Genomic DNA, 23,580 nt, shown 5'->3' on the forward strand with positions numbered 1-23,580 from the left:
GCAGGGGGCGCTGTGTGTCAGTAGCAGGAAATAAAACGCCGTTCACTTCCGTTTCCGTTTCTTGAAGAGCAAAGCCCCAGCTATTGCTGCAATGGCACAGCTAAATTCTTTATGTTTTACATTTATAATATTATGCGGTACTGTCGGAGCTGTATTTGAGGATCAAGTTGGAAAATTTGACTGGTAAGAGGAAATTTGAGAATGATCAAATATGTTTGCTATCTACAGTAACAATTTAATATGGTTATGCTAATGCTAACACTTGTGACAGGTAGTAGCTGCGACCCGGTTTATACGAGGTAGACTTTTTTTTTTTTTTGAAAGAACATAGAAAACCACCAAGTGTCTTTACTGGCATGAATACTCCATGGACTGTTACGTTGTTCTTAAAAGAAATGTTACATTTCGAGCCGAGTTTAGTGTCATTGGTTGTATCATTGTTATATTTGATTGGATTTTTAAAAAATTGTAACCAGTAACCAATGAGTAAAACAGTATTTTCTTTGAACTCGGTCGAGCTCGGTATTTGTGATTACTGCTTTTGTGAAACGATAATTGATTGATATGTCAGTATAATTTGTTTGTTGACCTTGTGGCTTTTTTTCCCTGATTCATAGGAGGCAGCAATATCTGGGCAAGGTTCGTTTTTCCCATTTTGATACATATATGCAGTCATCCAAAAAGATTCTTCTGGCCACAGAAAAAAATGTTTTTGCAGCAGTCAATACAAGGACTGGGGACCTCTGTGAGTATTTTGTTTTTATGTTGGAAGTGAATATTCTATTGGTTCACAATGACAACCCATCTGTCAGTGGACATTCATTGTTTTTAGTATTTATACATTGTCTGTTACAGTCTGGCGACATGTAGACAAGTCTGGACCTGAGGGCAACATAGATGCTCTTCTTCAACATGGACAAGGTGATTGTATCACTGTGGTGAAACGTAGAGGTTTTATTTTGGATAGTGAAAGCAAATGGCTTGTCTGTTCTTGTCTGTCCTAGATGCGGTTGTGGTTGTTGGTAATGGCCGTCTCCTGCGCTCCTGGGAGATAAATATTGGTGCTTTGAATTGGGAGATTCTGCTTGACTCTGGAAGGTAATTTTTTTGAGTGGCATTTATTCATTTTAAAATTGTGTTTAATTTAATCACATGCTGTATTTGCTATTCATTTCAGTTTCCAGGCTGCGTGTTTAATTGGACAGCAAGACAATGTGAAACACGTTGCTGTGCTGAAGAAAACTGTCATCTCTCTCCACTATCTCTCTAATGGTCATCAAAAATGGATAGAAAATCTCCCAGAAAGGCAAGTGGCACCTTTATGCTACTGAATATTTACAGTATTTTCCGCACTATAAGGCGCACCTAAAAGCCTTTAATTTTCTCAAAAACTGACAGTGTACCTTATAATCCAGTGGGCCTTATTGGTGAAAAAAGTTTTGAAATAGGCCATTCATTGAAGGTGCACCTTAAAATCAGATGTACCTTATAATCCAGTGTGCCTTTTATATGAAAAAGGCTTAAAATAGGCCATTCATTGAAGGTGCGCCTTATAGTCTAGTGTGCCTTATAGTGCGGAAAATACTGTAATCTCTATTTTGTCTACATACTGTTATTGTGAGGCTATCTCATAGACGCAATGCCTCTTTCTTGTAACATATCTTCAAAACATTGTGTACGTTGGTTAAAAATTTGTTAAATAACTTATACTGTACCCCTTTAAAACCATCAATAATGTTGCATCTATACATATACAAATATTGAACTGTTTAAGCAGCAGAAAATGAAGAATATGAAGCCGGTATTTTGAAAATTGTCTGTTTATATATCTCTGCAGTGAAAATGTGGATTATCAGACTCTGTATTCTGGGGGGAATGGTGAAGTGTATATACTGGGAGTTGTTCCCCATTCCCACATGGCTATTGTTGTCTACAGTGCAGAGGATGGAGAAATAATCAAACAGGTAATTTTGTTCAGATATAATAATGCAATACAGAATATTGTGGAAGTCCTGATTTTTTTATACTACAAATGATATTAGACACTGTAGCTGATGTAGCAGTTTATTGATTAAAATGCATATTGACCATGTGGGTTATTTTCAGATCTCTGTTGACGCTCCGTGGCTGTCCAACATTCCATCCAGTTGTGCTGTGGTTGGCAACGGGATGCTGATATGCGTGGATCCTACAGCTGAATCGCTGTACATGCTTGACTTGCATGAAGAGTCACAGTTTACCCAAATCCCATTTCAGGTATCCATATAAATGAAATTTATTTTATTTAAATTGATGTTTTGAAAGATAAACGGTTTCCTCATGTTCTCTTGTATTTCTGTATATGTCGTAAGGTTGTATCTCTCTTGTATCTCTACCAGAATGCACACATTTTTCACTTTTCTACTACTTGTCTGCTTCTAGTCCCTGGGGTATGAAGTCAGCCCAGACTTCCACCCAGTTCTGGTGTCCACCCAGCCCAACCAAGCCCGGCAGCCGCTATCTGAGTTTTTTCTTCAGCTTGGACACGAACATTACCTGCTTCTCCTGCTCAGCAATGGCCAGATCGTTACACTGAGGGACTTCAAGCCTGTATGTGACTGTACCTGTACCTCTCACTTGTACATGATCCAGATTGTGACGATTAAAATGTAGAATACTTGTTTGTAACATTTCATCCAAACATATCAGCCATAACTTTCTGGTGGTGCATTTGCTTTGTTTGATTTTTTTGTTTTTTTTATAGGCCATGCTGGTTTCATTTGCTACTGCTGGAGAGAAGACTGTTGCTGCTGTTATGTCACCCAAAAACAAAACGGTGAGTGAAAGTAAAAATCATAGAATCAGATTTGTATCACTGTGTACTTCTGTGTAGCTTTGTCCAGGCTTTGCCGTCTTTGTGACCTTACTGTGTAATGCTGGAATTACAGTATTTTCCGCACTATAAGGCCAACCTAAAAATCTATAATTTTCTCGTAATCCCGTAGTGCGCCTTATAATCCGATGCGCCTTGTGTATGGATTAATATTAATATTAGTATTGGTTAAAAACAAGATCGCTGAAAAAAAGCTGGCAGTCATGCTGCACTATGTCACCAGGGGCTCCCTCAGACAGTATTCAGGCTGTACTACGCCCCCTAACAACGGTAGTCAAGGGGCATCGCCGAAGTGCCGACTCTCACTCCTGCTGAGAAGAACACCGGTGACCGGCATGCTTATAGCCGTCTTCGAAAACGCACTGCTGCGTTTACGTGTGGACGGAGATTTTTTTAAAATGTCGTGTGGACGCGAATCGTTTTCGATGCGTTTTTAAAAAGTTACGTTTTTTTAAAAATCCGTCATCGTGTGGACTGGGCCTAAGATGGCAAAGTGATCAAGTTATCAGGTTTCATTGATGAGGCTCAGAATGGTTCATTGAAATAACAATAGGGGCCATTCACAGCTGACTAAAGGTACTCACAGTCATGAATGCTCTATCTAGTGGATGGATAGCGCAACTACAGCCACTAGTTTTTTAAATCTATTTTAATATTTTTTATTATATGCGCCTTATATATGAAATAAATTATAAAATAAACAATTCATTAAAGGTGCGCCTTATACTCCAGTGCCCCTTATAGTGCAGAAAATACTGTATCTGAATTACTAAGTTAAAGTTGTTTGAATTTGTGTTTTCTGCATTGATCTTTGGGAACAAAGATGGAGAATTTCCAATCTTGAGCTAAATTCATTGCTATTTTTCTTATTAAAAGTGATGCATTTTTAACTGCTGTCAAATATATGATTTATTTGGGGTTTTTTATCTTCAGGCCTGTAGCCTAAATCTCTATAATGCAGAAACTGGTCGCAGACTTCTAGACACAACGCTGATTTTTAATTTGGATCCGAATGGTGGGCAACCTGAGAAAGTGAGTCTAAATTTCTTCCTAGTGATACTGCATCATACAAAATATTGAAATCTCTCTTATTAAGTAAAAAAAAATTGTTGATGAATATGATTACTTTTAGAGATCCTCAGTTTAGTTTTGTGGGAGTGTCGTGCATTACAAGCATCAGGATGGTTACAATGTTCAAATATGCATGGTTTTTTTTTATTAGAATAGAAATATTTTATTCTCTCTTCCAGTTGTACGTACAGGCATTCCTCAAGAAAGACGATGCTGTTGGTTACAGGGTGATGGTTCAGACAGAGGATCACACTCTTACTTTCCTACAACAGCCAGGTACAGATGGCAAAGTCAGTTAAATGCCGTGTTTTTGCTGGTACCTGAACTATTGGTATGTTCTGCTTTTTGTAGTTCTTTCTTTCTACCACAGAGAGGCGCCAAAGACCGCATTTAAAAAAAACCCCAAAACGAATCATGAGCTTTATTTTTCATGAGAATTACATTTGGCCTGAAAACCATTTTGCTTTTTATCATTTATGAAAATGACAAGTGGTGAACAGATTTGAAATGTTCACTCATCCACTGACCTTCCCAAAACATGAAGTAGGTATGTGGTGAGCCATGAAAAACCACATGTAATTTATCTTGAGCGACTAAACAGCCTACAGGTGAAGTAGCTGACATTTAACTGTTTTCATTCACTTCGAGTCACAAAGTCGGGTAATATTCCTGAGTTTCAAGTGGTACAGTTTCAATCGAATGTCCTTTTTAAATGTTAATTGGTGAACTATAGTCCATCTATAGAAAGTGCAGAGACTGGTCAGCCATGCCCTGCCTCATGATGGACTATGGGTATTCCACTTCTTAATCATCAGAAGTACTGCCAACATGTGACCACTGAGAGCACAAACAGGCTCTCAGTTTTCACAATGTTCACATAATCTTGTCCTTTCCACTAGAATGAGCAGAGGAAAAAGTGTTTCGCATCGTAACTAATGGAAAGCATCAACACCAGTGGTGTAATGTTGCTGGGTGTCTCAAGTTAAATGAATGACAGAAGAGTAATGAATCCTTTTTTCCAGGGCGTGTAATGTGGACGCGAGAAGAGGCACTCTCAGATGTGGTGACAATGGAAATGGTGGATCTGCCCCTCACAGGAACTCAGGCTGAGCTGGAGGGAGAGTTCGGCAAAAAAGCTGGTAAATGTTGACCAAGACTCCTTTTGTGTTTCTTTTTTTCTGCCATATTTCCAGCTTTAGTGCTAAACTCTGCTGTGCTTTTACATAAGTGATTCATTGTATTTTACCTCACTTGTTCTATAATGTTTGAGCTCTACCGAGACCCTGAAGGCAGCTATTTCCTAACCTCCACAGTAGTTTGACAATGGTGTCTCGTCATCTCACTGTTTTCCAATAATGCACAACTAATAAATCAAATTATTTGTTGCTTTTCTTTCCAGTCTGAATTTTCAGACAGTGCTTGTCTGAACTGGCACTGTAGCTTTTTTGTTATTAACTGATGATATAACTGGATGTTTGCTACTGTTGGCTTCACTGTCTTTTGCTTTTGTCCTGTTTTTATTGCTACCCATGGACTCAGCCATTCAAGGTAATACTCTAATATGGGTCAATACAGCATGATTAATAGGATCTCTTGTTTTTGACTGAAGAATGAGCAGACAATTCTTTGAGCCATTTCCCACGGGCACTGATTTTACTTTAACAATAAGTAACATTTTATATTTCTGTTGAGTCAGATTTATCCAAAATCCCTGAACTGCTTCATTCAGGACATGAAGAAGAAGCTGAAGAAGAAGCATTAAACAGTTTCCGAATAAGACATTGCTTTAAATTGTGTTCTGACCATGATGTTTCCAGATGGCCTGCTGGCCATGGTGATGAAGAGGCTCTCCTCTCAGCTGATCTTGCTGCAAGCATGGATTTCTCACCTCTGGAAGTTGTTCTATGACGCAAGAAAGCCTCGCAGTCAAGTTAAAAACGAAGTGACGATTGAGAACCTCTCCAGAGATGAGTTCAACCTGCAGAAGATGATGGTTATGGTTACTGCATCTGGAAAGGTACAAGATTAAACCCATACTCTCTCTTTCAGCTGTTTTTGGCAGTGCTTTGGAAACAATCTGTATGAAGAGTTGTGTGATGTGCTTGCTCTTCTAATAGTTTCTGTTTTGTCTGTAATCAAAAGTGAAATGAAATTTGAATGAACAGACAACGGAAGTCTTAAACGTTGAGCATTCTATCACACGTCAACTTTTTTTTTTTTTTTTTCTTAAGCTCTTTGGGATTGACAGCAAGACCGGCAGTATTTTATGGAAGCACTACTTGGAGAACATCCCATCCAATGCAGCCTTCAAACTAATGGTGCAGCGGACGACTGCGCATTTTCCTCATCCACCACAGTGCACTTTGCTCATCAAAGACAAGGTATAAAAAACAGTGTTCTGAGCTGTGATTTAAACACTTCAGTGCAGCAGTCAGTGAATATCTTAAGGGACATAGGAGCAGAATTGAAGCCAGTGAACTCAAATCAGCTGGGCTTCAAAAGAGCTGCCAATTTGAAGCATGTCAAAAGATGAATCTCTTTTCTGCTGAAGCGTTGCTGGATGTGAAAACACTGGTTTTACCTCCTGAAGCTGCATAAATTAACTGTATTTTTCTTTTCTGTTCATAGGACACAGGCTTGGCCACTCTCCATGTATTTAACCCCATCTTTGGAAAGAAGAGTCATGTCTCACCACCCGCTCTGCCTCAGCCAATACTTCAGTCATTTCTGCTTCCTCTTATGGACCAGGATTACGCTAAGGTCCTACTTCTGGTTGATGACCAGTACAAGGTCAGTGATGGTAAACCCTGTTACATGCCAGATCATATTGTTCTGATGTGATTAAGCGCTATATAAATAAAAGTTGATTGATTGATTGAATAAAGAATAGAAATACACACTTCTTGTGTTTTGATACTATTGATTTCTTCACACATCTGTGTAGAGCCTCAAGGCTCTGGTTCAGTGACTCCTCTCATACTACGTCTACACAACACAACACAGTCCTGTAGAATTTAATGGCACTGCTAACTTTCATTTAGGCAAAACATGCAGAAATATCTTGTTAAAATTATATCCACCTTTTTTTTTTTGCCACAGGTTACTGCTTTTCCTTCTACTAAGAACGTGTTGCAGCAGCTTCAGGAGACGGCCTCATCCATATTCTTCTATCTCGTTGATGCCAGTCAGGGAAGACTTTCTGGCTACAGGCTTCGAACGGTAAGAATTATTTGACGGCTCCTTGCTGCACATAGGTCAAACATTTCAGATACTTTTTCGGAATCCTATCCGGTGGCAGTCCTGAGCTGTTGGTTGCCATTGATCACGACAATGGATGCTGTATTTCAGTTGTTTGAATGATGATTCTAGATTTCAGTGATGGAAAAGTCATGAATGATCAGAACTGTTATGCACAGCAAATGTTTACATGATGCACGAGGGTTTTTTTGAGAGAACTGAGTGGAGGACTGATACATACCAACAGTAATGGCACCAAAACAAATCTAAAATGTAGCATAGCCCACAGTCTGTTTCTTGTTCTGGCTCTAAATTTATTGTGAATCACAGACTGCCGATTGGCAGAAAGATTGATTCTGGACTTTTGTGTTTGTCTTAGGACTTGTCGACTGTGCTGATCTGGGAGGTTTTTGTTCCAACTGAGGTACAGAAGATTGTTACCATCAAAGGGAAACGGCCCAATGAGCATGTGCACTCGCAGGGCAGAGTAATGGGAGACCGGAGTGTCCTCTATAAGGTATGATTCTTCTTCTGTAACTTTGCCAACATTGTGGTTTGGAATGTGTGACAAATCATTGCCGCTCTTATTGATGCTGGATTATGTCAGTTTGGTCCTGACTTGGTTCTTCCCCACATCAGTCAGAAATGCAGTCCCTGATAATTTCCAAGACACTCTGTACCTTATGTCACTGTTCCCCAGTGAATAATACATTCTCTCCACCACTGACCAATGTAGAATAAACCGTGTTTCCACTCACACTTTTCCACTCAGCAGCTGTACTTCCTGCTTATAAGTCTTACTGAAGCTCTGTAGCCCCGCAAGGGCATGGTGGAGAATGAAATATTAATGATGGCCCTGATGTACACGTAACAGCATGAACGACATGCAGGTCTTTTTCTTTTATCGGTCGAGTTAAGTGGGTCAATGAAAACACGACAACTCATCACATAGGGACCAGGAACAGCCAATCATTTGTCCGGCGTTATTAGCAGTGTGGATCAGTGTGTCACATTTAGCCATTAGAACTAAAGAAAGAACTAAAGCTCTTAGGCATGTTGGTGAGTGTTCGGAAAATGTGACTACAGGTTTATGTCCGTGGAAAAGACGGGTTTATCAGCCTTGATCAAGACAATGGATTGTTATTCCTTTTCTTTCTGACAGTATCTGAACCCCAACCTGCTGGCTGTGGTGACGGAGAGCACAGATTTGCATCAGGAGCGGAGCTTTGTTGGGATTATGTTGATTGATGGTGTGACTGGTCGCATCATCCACGAGGCTGTTCAGAGGAAGGCCAGAGGGCCGGTGCATGTGGTGCACTCTGAAAACTGGGTGGTGGTGAGTTATCAACGGCTACAGTTATTTATTTTTATTTATTCGGTTTATTTTTTTTTTCTTTCCAGACATGTTATTACAGCAGACTTCACTTTCACCAGTTTTGGAACATCGACAACATTCGAAAAGGAAAAAAAAGGTTGACGGGTAGAAGCCATTGGCTTACAAAATTCCTGTTCCCTGAATCAACAACATTTCTCTCATTGCAACACATTATCAGCCAAATTCATACATTGGATGTCACATTTAGATTATTTTATTTTGGTATATTGTTTTGAATCGTCCATTCAGTCCGATAGACGTGCGTGTTTGCACACGTCTTCATCAGTTCTTGAAGTGAGTCCAATTTTGTTAATGATCTTTTAGTAGTCCATTCCATATGATGTTTCTGGAAAAGTTTATGGTGTCTGTCGTCTTCTTCTTCTTTTCCTTTTGGCTTTTCCCTTCAGGGGTCGCCACAGCGAATCAGTTGCCTCCATCTAACCATGTCTTCTGCATCCTCTTCTCTCACACCAACTACCTTCATGTCCTCTTTCACTACATCCATAAACCTCCTCTTTGGTCTTCCTCTAGGCCTCCTGCATGGCAGTTCAAAACTCAGCATCCTTCTACCAATATATTCACTATCTCTCCTCTGGACATGTCCAAACCATCTCAGTCTGGCCTCTCTGACTTTATCTCCAAAACCTCTAACATGTGCTGTCCCTCTGATGTACTCATTCCTGATCCTATCCATCCTGGTCACTCCCAAAGAGAACCTCAGCATCTTCATCTCTGCTACCTCCAGCTCTGTCTCCTGTCTTTTCCTCAGTGACACTGTCTCTAGAACAAACAACATCGCTGGTCTCACCACAGTTTTGTACACCTTTCCTTTAATTTTAGCTGAAACTCTTCTATCACACATCACACCTGACATTTTTCTCCACCTGTACCATCCAACCTGTACACGCTTCTTCACCTCTTTTCCACACTCTCCATTGCTCTGGACTGTTGACCCTAAGTACTTAAAATCCTCCACCTTCTTGATCTCTTCTCCCTGTAACCTCACTCTTCCACGTGGGTCCCTCTCATTCACACACATGTACTCTGTCTTACTGCGGCTAACCTTCATTCCTCTCCTTTCCAGGACAAACCTCCACCTCTCTAGCTTCTCCTCCACCTGTTCCCTGCTCTCACTACAGATCACAATGTCATCTGCAAACATCATAGTCCATGGAGATTCCTGTCTAACCTCGTCTGTCAGCCTGTCCATCACCATAGCGAACAAGAAGGGGCTCAGAGCTGATCCCTGATGCAGTCCCACCTCCACCTTGAACTCCTCTGTCACACCTACACACACCTCACCACTGTCTTACAGTCCTCATACATGTCCTGCACCGCTCTAACATACTTCTCTGCCACTCCAGACTTCCTCATACAATACCACAGTTCCTCTCTGGGTACCCTGTCATAAGCTTTCTCCAGATCTACAAAAACACAATACAGCTCCCTCTGGCCTTCTCTGTACTTCTCTATCAACATCCTCAAAGCAAATACTGCATCTGTAGTACTCTTTTTTGGCATGAAACCATACTGATGCTCACAAATGCTCACTTCTCCCCTTAGTCTAGCTTCCACTACTCTTTCCCACAACTTCATTGTATGGCTCATCAGCTTTTTTCCTCTGTAGTTGCCACAACTCTGCTCGTCTCCCTTGTTCTTAAAAATGGGCACCAGCACACTTCTCCTCCATTCCTCAGGCATCTTCTCACTAAGATCCTGTTGAACAACCCAGTCAGAAACTCTACTGCCACCTCACCTAGACACTTCCTAGTCACTGTCGTCAGCATCACGGTTCCTGGCCACAGCCTCCATAGAAAAAGCTTTTGGGTGATGTTGACCTTTAACCGAGCATTGGCCTTGTCCTGTCGGTCACTCCTCCTGGCCATGGCATCACTCAGCATCAGAGCCAATTTTCAGCAATCCTTTCCCCTGTCATCGTAGTCATACTATGACAGGAGACTCCTAAGGATGAGAACTGAAATGATTTTAAATTGTTGTGTAGTTTTTTTGGCCAGTTACAATCAACAGTCTTTGCTCAGTATAACTGTATATGAAAGACCTTGTAATTGAACCCTGAATTCACTTTCTGAATATGACAGGGGAGCAGAGGTGATGGATTATGGGCGGGAGGGTCACATGTTCTCCTTACTGAATGTATCCCTTTGTGTTAAACTCCACAGTATGAATACTGGAGCACCAAATCTCGCAGGAATGAGTTCTCTGTAATCGAACTCTATGAGGGGATGGAGCTGTACAACAGCACCACGTTCAGCTCGCTGGATCGACCGTTCGCTCCTCAGGTGCTTCAGCAGTCCTACATTTTCCCCTCCTCCATTTCTGCCGTGGAGGCCACGCTGACTGAGAAGGGCATCACCAGCCGCCATCTGCTCAGTGAGTTACAGCGAGCTCCTGCAAATTTCAGTAATCCTATAAGTATCTGAGAGTGAATAACCTTCTCTTTTTAACCAGTAAAAATCCTCTTTGTTAAGCCTATTTGAAATATTTCTGTTTATTTTTTTGTCACAGTTGGCTTGCCATCCGGAGGGATTTTGTCATTGCCTAAGATGTTCCTTGACCCCCGGAGGCCAGAAATAATTTCTGAGCAAAGCCGGTAATCTTATAGAAGATTAATTCAAGCATTTCAGTTACTGTTTTGTCTTTGTTTCGTCAAAAACCTTTACTTGATTTTCAGTGAGGAGAACCTGATACCATATGCACCAGAGCTGCTGATTCGCACAGAGTGGTTCATCAACTACAACCAGACTGTATCCAGAGTGCGAGGAATTTACACTGCCCCCTCTGGCCTGGAGTCCACCTGCCTGGTGAGTCACAAACATCATTACATATTAATGTAGGTTAGACTTGGCTTGTTTGCTTAAAATGTTTTTATATAACTGAGTATTGAAGTTTTTGTATGTGTCGGAATTTATTTTCTTTATTTTATTTTTTTTCATTTTTAAGATTTTTTATTAACTAATTTTAAATTATAGAATCGGGATTTTCTATTTGCTCGTCTCCCAAGTTAATAGATTCAAAAAACCACCAAAAACGACTAAAACTTCAGGATGTCGGGAATTGAATGAAGACAATCAGAATCAATTGTATTTATTAACGGGGGCTTCAAATTTTTCTTAATACTCCCATAATAGTGCAATAAAAAAAGAACTAGATCCAGAAGAGGTTTTGTAAAGTTAATGTGTTTTTATGTGGTACCTTTTCCTTTGTAGGTGGTGGCTTATGGTCTCGACATTTACCAGACACGGGTCTATCCTTCGAAACAGTTTGATGTGTTAAAAGACGACTACGACTACATGCTGATCAGCAGCGTTCTCTTCGCTCTTTTTTTTGCCACCATGATCAGCAAACGCCTGGCAGAGGTAAAGCTACTCAACCGGGCCTGGCGGTAAAAAAAATCCAACAAAGCAAAAACATCTTGACCCCATCTCTGACAGCCATGGGGCTGCTCAATGGACCTCAGCCCAAACAGATGAGACGGCTGGGGAACGCACCTGTAGAAGAGTGCAGGTCAAAGTTCAATAGGGCCCATCAAGAACTGCAGTGGGGTGGGGGTGATGAAAGGAAGGATAGTAAAGGTTTTAATATTTTTTAAATTATTTTGGAAGCACAAGAAATTGTCATAGCTGAATTAACTGTTTTGTTTGTGCAAGGTTATTTTGAGTAAATGTTTAACATATTATAATTCTGAACAGACTTGGGCCTTTGGAAATTGCTACACATGCAAACCTTAGATAGTTTTAAAATGTTAGGGGTTTTTTTTCCAAGATGATGTTTGTGACATTTCTGCGTCGTTAAAACGTTCTAATGGGGAGCGATAACATGGAGGTCAGAGGAAGGGAGACAGACGTTATTTGCTGCCGTAGAATAGTTGTACGGTTTGCACTGTCAGCCTGCTGAGTCTCTGAAACCCAAATGCCTTGTAAGTTAAATAACAAGTGAACTATAAATATGAAGTATGAAGACACACTGCAGCATGGACATAAATTGGTTATTGAAGACTCCCAGCAAAGGCACCGTCCAACTGTCATCACCATCACACACTCGATGCAAGAGGAGCATCGCCACCATTTGTTTTCTGTACATCAGTCATCCAGCAGCTCATGTTTCTGAGCACTTTTGCTCCACTGTCAGCTGTTGATGCTCAATTAAAAGTTCTCAGAACTCCAGTTTGTGGTTTCTCTGTTTTTACAGAGATTTTCAATAGAGATTATTTCATGTAGCATCCAAAATGCTTGTCATCTGTGCATATTTGAGACATTTCCCCATTAAATGTAGTGCTGTACTTTCTCTTTACCACCAGGTGCAGGATGATATTTAAGTAAAGATAATATGCTAACGTGCCTGCATAAGACATGACATTGTCCAAAAAATACCTCTGACCATATAAACCATTCAAATTTATCAAAGACATTGTTTATGGTGAGTAATTAAATTATTAATGAAACATTAATTTAAATCAGTAGTCATTTTACTGTGTATCACAATTTCAGTCTCTTTTACCTGGTGGAAAACTTTGTTGTTTTTTAGTCAGACATGTCAGATACACAACTAACAAAATTCAGAGGAAAAGTAAAAGGACCGTCAGAAAAAATGATGCTAAAAAACAACACTAACTCTATAATGGAATGAATAAGTTATTTTATTTTTAAATAGATTAAAATACCATTTTACAATGATTTCTTGATGCATGAACTGCCTTTGCTTGAGCGAACAGAACCTTGATGAGCACTTCCAGATTGTTAGTACTGAACAGAGGCTGTAAACGGGTCTGCACCTCAGCAGTGTAAACGTAACATGATTTCAATGCAACAACACAAAAACGAAGCATTAGGACAAATCTAGAGTTCTATCTGTCAACTATATTTTTTAGTATATGTACACATAATTTAACATCATCATTACCATTAAATTTGTGAACTGATCATTATTGAAAATAAAGCCTGCTCTTCTACTGTGTATAAAAACACTTCCGATGACTCGTGTTTGTTTGTATCACAAGATCTGTTGATTATTTTAAGGGTGACAACAGGTTGTAGTCGTGCTTTGAATTCTGGTGATGGGGCTGCTCTTTCTGCTTTCTTTCAATAAGTTACACTTTGTGCACAACCATAAGAACTCAACGGCTGACATACAAATGGTAGCTACTTTCGAGATGGACTTAGCTCAGTTTAAATGAAATTTAAAAGACTTCTGATAAATAAAAAAAATGATGATCACTTCCCAATGACCCTGAACACTAAGAATAGAAGCAGAAGTGTCGTGCTGTCGGCCAAACGGCTCATCGTTAAGTTTTTCATAGACATTAATGTGAAAATGATTAGATAAAATAATACGATCAAAAGTCTAGACCAAAGATTTCAAGCAGCATTGTCATTAAGAATAACTCACATGGGATGAACAGATTGGTACAAGCCCAGCTTATAAATACAGTAATTAGTTGCTTTCATGCATGAAATGTGGAACAAGCTCAGATTTACTTCTGTGACTGTATGGCTGTCAGATTAAAAATCATTGAGTGGACATTTTCACATCTCAAAACAAATCAAAAAACTTACAGGATGTAAATAGTTCTCCATTATTATCAAAACTGAAGGCTTGTGGTGTTTTCTAAAATACTGACAGGTAAAGTGTTCGGTTAGAAACCGACAAAATCCTCTGCTTGTGACTTGCTTGAAATGCATTTGTCGTTAAAAATAACCACAGCATATCCCTAGGTGTGAATGTAGTTTGGCGCTGGTGGTTTTTTAAGATGTCAAAGTGTGGCAGTAATAAGGTTCTTTATTGTGACGTGAATGTAAGTCTATCTGTTTTGCCACGCGCGACTGTTTCCGGCCCGCGTCGGCTCGCTCAAGAGTCTGTCTCGTCGGTCCGAGCGCCCTGGTCGGCCCGGTGGAAGGAGGATGTAGTGTGTGTTGCTGGCCTGTCTGCCATCCTTCAAAATGGGAACGATACAGGGAGTAACCTGAGGGGCTGCCATCGATCTTTCACTCTGCTGTCTCTGTAATGCCTTACTCACATATTTGGGGTTAGCAGCAAAACTCTGTGTAGCAGGCATCACGCCATTGATATAAATCGGAAGGCTTTTCGGGCTCGGGGTGCGTGGTGGACAGGGTGGGACTAAAGGGACCCTTGGGGGAACTTTGGGAGGCTTGTCCTCCTCAATCATGCTCACAGTCTTGAAGAGAGCAGCAGACTTTGGCGGGATGGGGACACGAGGGGGGACCACAGGCTTGTCAGTAGGGCAGGTTGGGCTGCTGGATGGAGGCTGGGCAGCAGGGCCTGTAGAGGAAAATGGATGAATGGAGGCTGGTTGTTGGTCTTTGCTACACAAAGTATCTGACAGGACATGCTGGTGGTCCTCTCTCTGGAGAGCCAGTGCCCACATGTTGGTTCCAACTGTTGGCCTATCATCTCTTCCTGGCCAAGAGAAAGCCATGGAGCCAATCCCCGCACCACCAGCTGGTAACAAGCTCTCCTGGAAGGCATAATTTACTTGGCCATAGTCTTTGTTCGCACCCCTGCAGAAGGATTTGGGGCAGCTTTTGGGCAAAAGACGGCGCCGGTCACTTGTGAAAAACTCCACCTCGCTGTCGGCTGCCTCATCAGACATCAGCTCCTCAGGGTCGGGCAGAGGCGGCAGGGGTTTGGCCCCTCTCTGGTGGTGACCCCATAATGCTGTCTGTTTCTGTGAAGAAGGGACAACCTGGTCGCCCTCCTGGGCCCGCAGTACGCTGCTAGATGTTGGGTTGAAAGCATCAGAACAGAAAGGAGATAAGGAGATGGAGGTGTTGCCTGGGAGAGGAAGAATATAATCACGGATTAAAACAGTGTCCTAAAAGTTGTACCAAGCAACCAGATACTGTTGCTTTGTTATACAAGGTTTTGCTATCACTGTTGCTTCCTTCAGTACAGAAACAACTCTCAGAGGAAGAAACATGGAAAACAACTTGCACTGAGAAAAAAACACTTAACTCAAGAGCAGTGACAGTGTAGGAGGGGGGAAAAACTAGGGGGGGGGGCCCTGCCCACTCAAAACCACCTCCTGTTTCGCTGAAGGTATCGTACAGGAAACGAGTTAAAACATCTTGAAAACAAGCGTTTAACCTAACACCCTCTTTGTCAAACATCAGCCACAACACCCTGATTAACACAGGAATCACCATTATCTCTAAGGCAGGCTTATAATCTTAACAGAGCTTCCCATGTCCTTCTCAGTGGAAACATCCGACGTGCCCCAGACTGCAGGAACAGCTGGTGACCAGGGAGCAATAGACCCCCCCACATTCAACCGGTGCTCCTCTGCTACACAGCTTAGCGATGTGAACCTCACCTTAGCTATGTGGACTCGAGAACAGACATATCCTATACACCAGCACAACTGCATAGATTATCTTAATAATTATAAGAATTTAAAAAATTAATGAGTGCTTATTAAACTCTTTTAAACAATTAAAAATGTCCTCTGTTGAACAATGTTGTACTGTAAATGTTTTGTTTACAGTACAATGTTGTACTGTAAATGTTTTGTTTACAGTACAATGTTGTACTGTAAATGTTTTGTTTACAGTACAATGTTGTACTGTAAATGTTTTGTTTACAGTACAATGTTGTACTGTAAATGTTTTGTTTACAGTACAATGTTGTACTGTAAGTGTTTTGTTTGGTGTCTTGAACACTCACCAAGATTTTAAATCTGACATCTGGGAACATAAGATAAATTATCTTATTTCAAAGTTGTTTAATAGCTACGTATACCTAAATTTACCATATTTTTAGATTGGAACAACTAATTTTAAGATTAAAATAAGTAAAATTAGTTTGATGCACAGACAAATAATTCCATTGAAATCAAATCATTTTCTCAAGCTAAATTTTTATTTCCTATACTGTATTTTAGATTTTCCCCCTGTGTACGGTCCCCTCAAGCTCCATGTTTAAATTTTAATTCTAATGACACCCAAACCAGAGTAAATCAGGTAATATTAACAATTCACCAAAAACATTCCAGCAATTATCTACAATTATAGATTTGTGTCTATCAAATATACCTTATTAGCCATTACAAGTGTTGTGTCTTTCTACTTAGGCTGAAATAATTTCATTGAATAAAAACTGTTTATTGATCAATATCCACACAAATGACAATGTAAAAAGACTCACAGTTAAACTGGGTGGTCACTTGCTGCTGAGGCTCCATCAGGTTGTGTTCCATACCAGCATTCAGGCCGAAGCACGTTCTGCAAAGCAAAATATGTTGAGAAATCCCAACATTCTGTTCATGTGTGTAAATCATTCCTGCACATAACCTGACATAGGTGAGTCATTATACATGAAATAACATGCATGACATAAGCGTTCGCAGAACAATAAGCTCCCCTTTATGGTGTATACTTATATTTTGTCATCACATCGAAATGTTGCTTGATGTCATCTCTCAGCCATCCTCTTGCCTCATTGTCAGAATTCTCTGTCCAATTCTTTTAATGTAAATATGTCTTTTGTTTTTCCCTAATCATTTTTAATCTCAGCTAATCCAGTTTTAAATGTGTAAAAATTAAGGACATTCCAAGAAAAATAAAAAGCTGTACAGCTTGTAAAGGTTGATACATGATTTAACCGTACTCAATAAATTAGCATCATGAAGGAAAAAACAATGTGGATCCTGACAACACACACCATTAACAATTAATTCTGTCAGATGGCAAAAAAAAAAAAATCATTATTTCACAGTATTCTTTCAGGATTCTGACATCAGGAGCTGAAATTGTTGATTTTCCTCTTTATACACTTTTATACATGTTTGTTTTGTGCCAATTATTTCATTTGAAGTGTCCAAGGACAACACTTGATATCGTAAGTTGAAGTTTAAAGTATATTTGTATGGTCATGTACTTAAAAACAATTACAATTACATCCTGTTTGTTCCTGTTGGAGTGTTGTTTGCAAACCTGTTAAGGTCCCGTCGTCCCCACATGTTGTTTTGATTCCTGGCCATGTTGTGGCAGAAGCCGTGTTCTTAAAGAGCATGAAGATCCGTTCGGTACTGGTCCACACATCCAACACAGGTCGGCTCCATCAAACCCATCACCGCTTCAGTGGTACGAGCTGTTGGAGACAAACAGACTGCTCACAAAGAGTTTCACATCTTCTGACAGCAGATGTGTCAGAATTAGGCTCTAAGCAAAAAAAAAACAAAAAAACATGGAACAACTTTAACATTTGGCTTTTGCATTACATCACTCCACTCAGCTGTTCCAGTCACACCTTCATCAGTGTGAAACATTCATAAACAGGGAATATAAACAGTGGACATCTGGAGCACAACCCCATCCAGGTCAGCTCCCAGCATGATCCCATTCTTATAGGCAGGTCACAGGTCAGGACAGACGCTCCACAATAAATCCTTAGAGGATTGAAACACAAACACATTCGACACCTACAGATGAGCTGCTCTCGGAACTGTGAACTGTTCCCTGTTTCTATTTCTATAGAGATGAGCCTCTCAGAAAACACAGAGGCCCATTAAAATATTTCAGGAGGCTGTGGCAAATGCCATGAGCGTCTCTCAGCGATTCCAACTTAAATCCATTGCTATCATGTGTAGGATTGCACAACTTCTGGGTCAGATGTGGGAGGACAGCAACACTCCTCACCCTCCTTCCTCCTGTGACTGTGAAGCTCGGCAATATCCGCCCTTCCAACAGGGGCTACTTGTCCAGCATTCCTGTGATGCTGACAGACACACCAGCACTGAACGCATTGAAGGGAGGCACCTACACACTTTGGAATTAGTGGGATTAGTTTTTAAATTAAAATATATTTCAGTTTAAGTCCTTAGTCATTCTGAAATACATTCATTGAAGGTGTGCCTTATAATCAGATACGCCTTATAATCAGTGCGTCTTATATATGAAAATAGTTTTAAAATGGGCCATTCATCGAAGGTGCGCCTTATAGTCCAGTGCGCCTTATAGTGCAGAAAATACTGTAAATCCCTTACGGGTCACGGGTCTGCTGGAGTCTATGTCAGCTGCCTACGGGCAAGAGGCAGGATACACCCCAGATGAGACACCAGCTCATCTAACAGCAGGTGTGAATCTACATGCTTACATAGAAGGCACACCACATCAGGTGATGTCATCATCAATATGGAATTTCAAGATTTACGATGATCATTTCTGCAGGTGGGGCGGCATGGTGGCGCAGTGGTTAGCGCTGCTGCCTCACAACACGGCGGACCCGGGTTCGAGTCCCGCTCTGTGCGGAGTTCGCATGCTCTCCCCATGTCTGCGTAGGTTCTCCGGCTTCCTCCCACCTCCAAAAGCATGCGCTTCAGGTTGATTGGCCGGTCCCAAATTGACCATAGGAGTGAGTGTGTGAGTGAATGATTTGTTTGTTTCTATGTGGCTCCGCGGTGCACTGGCGTCGTGCCCGGAGTGTCCCCCGCCTCACGCCCTGAGACTGCCAGGATAGGCACTGGCTACCCCGCGACCTGCGTTAGCGGATTAAGCGGATTTGGAAAATGAATGAATGAATGATTTCTGCAGGTGATGCTGACATTTTAACCAATAAAATTAGCCATAATAATAAAACCCATAATATCAATATCACAGATGGAAATATGTAAAGATAAAAATTACATAAATGGCTCTTTGATTAATTTCTTTTTCTACTACAATATGAAAACTGAGAGGAATGAACCACTACACAGAAAGAAGTTTAAAGCGTGTGTGCTCAACATCCATGCTCCGAGTGATCAAATACAATTTATCTGATGAAGTTTATTTAGCAGAATTTAATTAATACTGTATGTTCATTTCCTCAACTAGCTGGGGAAGATCAAGCAATGTCTTCATTTAGCTCATCTGAACAACAACACAACTCACTTTTAGAATATAATGACCTACATAAATTAGCAAACCCTTAACTGTAGGCATCAATAATTTAGCATTTATTCTGTTCAAACCTGAATTGTTTAGCTTGAAAGTTTAAAAAAAAACAACACATGGAATGCACTTCTAAGAGAGGATTTATTTCTTTAATGAAGTCAAATGAAGCTAACTTTGACAAAACCTAATGGATGCCTCAGGCTTTGTGATCATATGATGAATCTATAACACCTCTAATCTCCTCCAGATAAAAGATGTCTGGAGGACTAAACCACAGGGATTTACCTGCTAACCACTGAGTAATCACCACTGAGTAGTAACCCAACCCACTCACTCCTACAATTGAAGGATGAGATTTTCTATCCCACTGTAATCATACCCTTCAAATTCCTGCTTTGTTTCATGTCACTAGCAGTTCTAGAGTAAATGTGGGAAGCAAGCAATGCAAAGCATGCATAATGTATTAAAAAACACCACAAACAAAGCAAATGACCCATTCTTCCATCTGAATATTTATGTCATCCCTAAAACAACCGGGTGTGCCGTCATTTCCGCTGGAGAGCCTCGGAGATGGAAGATGCTGAACAATTATGAATTCTACCAGCAAGCACTCAGCGTTCATGAATGGAGGCACTCTCAGGCTTGAATGGGCCTTTGTGTCACTTTGGTGCGCAGCGAAGCCGGCCTGAAAATACAAGTGAACTCTCCCATGAGGTTAAGACTGAAGACACGCCATGGTGACAAGCAGACGTGGCCAAAGCATGAGCCAGTGCTGCAAATCCCCTCCAGGAGGATTTTGTCTACTGGCCCCCATGAATAGACAAGCCAGAGGCTAAAAAACAGTTTGTTTATCTCATGCAGGAGCCTTGATGGGTCGTCCTTGGCTGTTCCCACTTCACGTTTTCCAGGCAATAGGCCATTCACTAGACCATAACAAATGATTAATTACGACGCTGGCATGAAGTAAGTGCTTTCCATCACCTAATTACAATTTGCTGTAAACTGTACTGGCCAAGTAGCACTCACAGCTTAACAAGACAGGGTGGCTAGACATCTAACTAAATGCCTTCCTCATAAATAATCCTACCACAACATTACGAGGCTGTGACCCTAAAAGATGTAGTCATATTGGACTGAGACCACTTCTCAGCACCTGCATTTGCTGAAAATATATTTAACCCTTGAATTTAGATGAGTCACATATGAGGGGGCCAGGCATGATGAAGCTGACAAAACCTTCCACTGATAATGAGAATTGACTTCACACACACGATGACGACGCTTGAAGCATGTGGGTGCAAAAAGAAATCTGAATGAAAATTTGATTTTATTACAGGAAAAACAAACAAACGTTTCATTAATGGTTATTTTCTAAATCCAGCTCAGTAGTTTTTGAAAGATTTGTTCAATTTTACACCTAACTGAATCATTTTTGAATAATCCAGCTAACAGAACAATAAACCAACGTTTGAAAAAATGCTCCCACATTATGGATTTCTTATAAATTTAGTGCTAAATAATTTGTGAGAACTAAAGCATTTCGGTCCACAGTTTTTAAATAAAAAGAACTGCAGCGCACATCTAACCAATGTAAGTTAAAACTAGAACCAGGGCAGTTAGAGACTGCAACATCCTGCGACTTACCCTGACCTACTTTCAGGGTATGTCAGGGTACCCTGAAAGTAGTACCTGACTAGTGCATATGGAGATGGCCAGTGTGAGTAAGACCATAGATCAAAGCTACTGCATAGATAGCTATGGTCTCACACTGGCCTTCTCCCTCGTCTTTCTATCTTATCCGGTTCCTGAGTCTACAAAAGTTGAAATTTGACCTTGACCTACCTTTCTCAAGGTCAAGGTCAACATCTCACTTCCATCCCCTTTGCCGCCCGAGTAATGGGCTTTTTGTTTCATCTTTCTATCTGCAAGGGCTGCAAAGATATTTTGTGGACTAACGAACGGACGGACGAACACATGAACACTGACAACTACATTTCCGCTTTGAAGCGGGATATAATTATAATACAACCCCCTTCAAGGGATGTAATTATTTAATGCTGCTACTTCTATTTAGTTCCACCACTTTCTGACTCAACTGCACTGGGTTTCTTTAGCGCCCACTAGCGGCTGACCGTGGAACTGCGTGTCCGTAACGGACTCACCCGTCCCGCCTTGACGGGACTTAGCTCGGCGGATGCCGGAGAACTGCCTCGCTGCTCACAGCTTAGTTGAAACCCCATATATGAGCTAAAGTCTCCCACAAACGGTGAAATTCCAGGGTTTCTAATGTTTTAACAGAAAATGTAAAAGTTTTCCCCACCGTATCAACCTCCTCGTCGGGTTGGCTTCATGTATAAAGTGAGGTTTCCTGTGGGGAAGACTTCACTGTAGTCTGGATTGTAAGGTTTTAAATAAACAGACTTAGATCACAAATGACACTATCGTGACTAACCCTTTAAAGTTATTCCACTTTTAGCTTTAATTCAAATCGCACATCTTCGTCAAGGCTGAACAGAAGGATGTCTTACCGTGAAAACACGGACCTCTTGACCATCACGTGGAGCCGGGGCCGGTGGACCTCCTCCGCTCCGCGGTGTGAACGTGTCGCCCGCTTCGTGTCCCCGTCCCGGTCAAAAGTGAACCATGTGCAGCATCCCTCCACTGTCAACAAAACTGGGAGGTGAAGCTCATTTACTCCGTGACGCGGGCTTCCACATCTCCTTATAAAATCCTCCAGCGCCCAGAGCATGCTAATATAACTCCACCCAAGTTTGTCCACGAAGTTACTCATGCTACTATGGCGATGCCATATCCCGCCCTACTCTGTCTCTGATTGGTCTGTACCAGTATCCCTATTCTATTCTAACCAATAATCACTCACTATCACTATCACTCACCATTTCAACCAACCAGAGCAACGCGTGCTAGTTAATCAAGGCACTGTAGGCGGGTCATGCCTTCACCGTAGTAGGAAATTAAAAGTTTAGTCTTCAATTTGTTTTATGTACTGATTATAAGCCCCGCAGGGAAATTAGTAGTACAAATCAAATCATGCATATATATGTGTGTACAGGCCAGGAACACACAAACACACACCTGGGGCCTGTACGCATGTGGAGGTAGAGTGGTGGGCAGCTCCTTTATTGGTGCGCCCCAAATGACCAACTTGTAAGGGGGATGGCGGCTTGCTCAAGGGCGCCTCGGCAGTGCTCCGGAGGGGAGCTGACACTTCCCACTGTCAGCTCACCTCTGGGTGTTCTTTTTGGGCGGGAGCGGGAATCAAACCGCTGACCTTTGAAACATTGGGACCCGCTGTAAAGCGCGCTCTACCACTGAGCCACTGCCGCCACACCAAGTTGAGAGTGGAAAATAGGCCGTTCATTTTTGTTCTGTATTTTAAGTTCTCACAAACACGTTTTGTGCAGGTATATTTATTCAGTAAAATATACTGTAGACTACAGTCCTGGATTGCTCTCTAGATTTATTTGAAAGGAATTTAACAAAATACTAATAATATTAAATAATACGTACTAATATTATTTTTAGATGAACTACAAATATATATCAAAAAATAAGTTCCGTCCTTTTTTGGAAAGTTGAAGCTAATAATACTAATAATACTATCGTAATAGTGGTTCTTTAGGTCTACTTTTAGTTATACCAATGATTCAAACTAACAATATGCAGAGTACCTGTACTGTAAGCCAGAGCATTAGTTCTGCTTAATTTTCACTTTAAAATGCAACTGAAATGACAACTAATATCAGTGCAGGCATTCACTTCAGGTGCAGCTCTTATCATCCAAAAAATATATGGCCACAGTGTGTGGATCTTTTGTTGCGTTGTGACTACTTTTCAAGCTTTAATCTAAAAAAAAAAAAAAAAAAAAAAGCTGGTCATGTCATTTATTATGAGCTTCATTCTTTGTGCATGCTGATAGATTTTTTTCTGTAAAAGTTAATTCTGAAGGTCAAACAACATCAGTGCAAACCTCCAATTTTTTTTAAATTTGAACTGTGTGGGAGTCAGCAAGTATGTGGGTGGCTTTTGGCGTGCAGCTGACACAGACGAGTATGGGATTGGTGGATGAGAACTTGTTTTTAAGCCTGCATGTCACA

The 23,580-nt window shown here is 40.9% G+C and overlaps 2 protein-coding genes across 2 annotated transcripts; one reads left to right on the forward strand and one right to left on the reverse strand.

Annotated features, from left to right (window-relative positions):
• Positions 1 to 61: 61 nt before the first annotated feature.
• Positions 62 to 13,539, forward strand: emc1 (ER membrane protein complex subunit 1). The gene is made up of 22 exons (XM_068336160.1): positions 62 to 183; positions 618 to 745; positions 856 to 921; positions 1,005 to 1,098; positions 1,178 to 1,306; positions 1,838 to 1,964; positions 2,107 to 2,256; positions 2,422 to 2,589; positions 2,744 to 2,815; positions 3,806 to 3,904; positions 4,123 to 4,219; positions 4,966 to 5,082; positions 5,761 to 5,960; positions 6,175 to 6,324; positions 6,572 to 6,733; positions 7,043 to 7,162; positions 7,560 to 7,697; positions 8,343 to 8,516; positions 10,736 to 10,946; positions 11,082 to 11,166; positions 11,248 to 11,377; positions 11,783 to 13,539. Exons 1-22 carry the CDS (start codon positions 92 to 94, stop codon positions 11,960 to 11,962), a joined length of 2,889 nt encoding a protein of 962 aa, XP_068192261.1. The 5' UTR covers positions 62 to 91; the 3' UTR covers positions 11,963 to 13,539.
• LOC137609254 (ERBB receptor feedback inhibitor 1) lies at positions 13,197 to 22,186 on the reverse strand. Its single transcript, XM_068336172.1, has 4 exons — positions 21,991 to 22,186; positions 17,522 to 17,678; positions 16,734 to 16,810; positions 13,197 to 15,365 (listed from the first exon to the last, which is right to left on the reverse strand). Exons 2-4 carry the CDS (start codon positions 17,566 to 17,568, stop codon positions 14,374 to 14,376), a joined length of 1,116 nt encoding a protein of 371 aa, XP_068192273.1. The 5' UTR covers positions 17,569 to 17,678; positions 21,991 to 22,186; the 3' UTR covers positions 13,197 to 14,373.
• Between the last annotated feature and the right edge of the window lie 1,394 nt (positions 22,187 to 23,580).

This window comes from Antennarius striatus, chromosome 2, assembly GCF_040054535.1.
Source record: "Antennarius striatus isolate MH-2024 chromosome 2, ASM4005453v1, whole genome shotgun sequence".
Lineage (NCBI taxonomy): Eukaryota > Metazoa > Chordata > Actinopteri > Lophiiformes > Antennariidae > Antennarius > Antennarius striatus.

Bases quoted from the DNA above. Each gene is read 5' to 3' on its own strand.
- LOC137609254 (XM_068336172.1), bottom strand. From the start codon at position 17,568: ATGGCCAGGAATCAAAACAACATGTGGGGACGACGGGACCTTAACAG. The intron at 16,811-17,521 runs GTTTGCAAACAA...TTTGCTTTGCAG, and splicing joins GGACGACGGGACCTTAACAG to AACGTGCTTCGGCCTGAATG. The intron at 15,366-16,733 runs GTGAGTCTTTTT...TTCCTCTCCCAG, and splicing joins AGTGACCACCCAGTTTAACT to GCAACACCTCCATCTCCTTA.
- emc1 (XM_068336160.1), top strand. From the start codon at position 92: ATGGCACAGCTAAATTCTTTATGTTTTACATTTATAATATTATGCGGT. The intron at 1,307-1,837 runs GCAAGTGGCACC...ATATCTCTGCAG, and splicing joins ATAGAAAATCTCCCAGAAAG to TGAAAATGTGGATTATCAGA. The intron at 2,257-2,421 runs GTATCCATATAA...GTCTGCTTCTAG, and splicing joins TTACCCAAATCCCATTTCAG to TCCCTGGGGTATGAAGTCAG.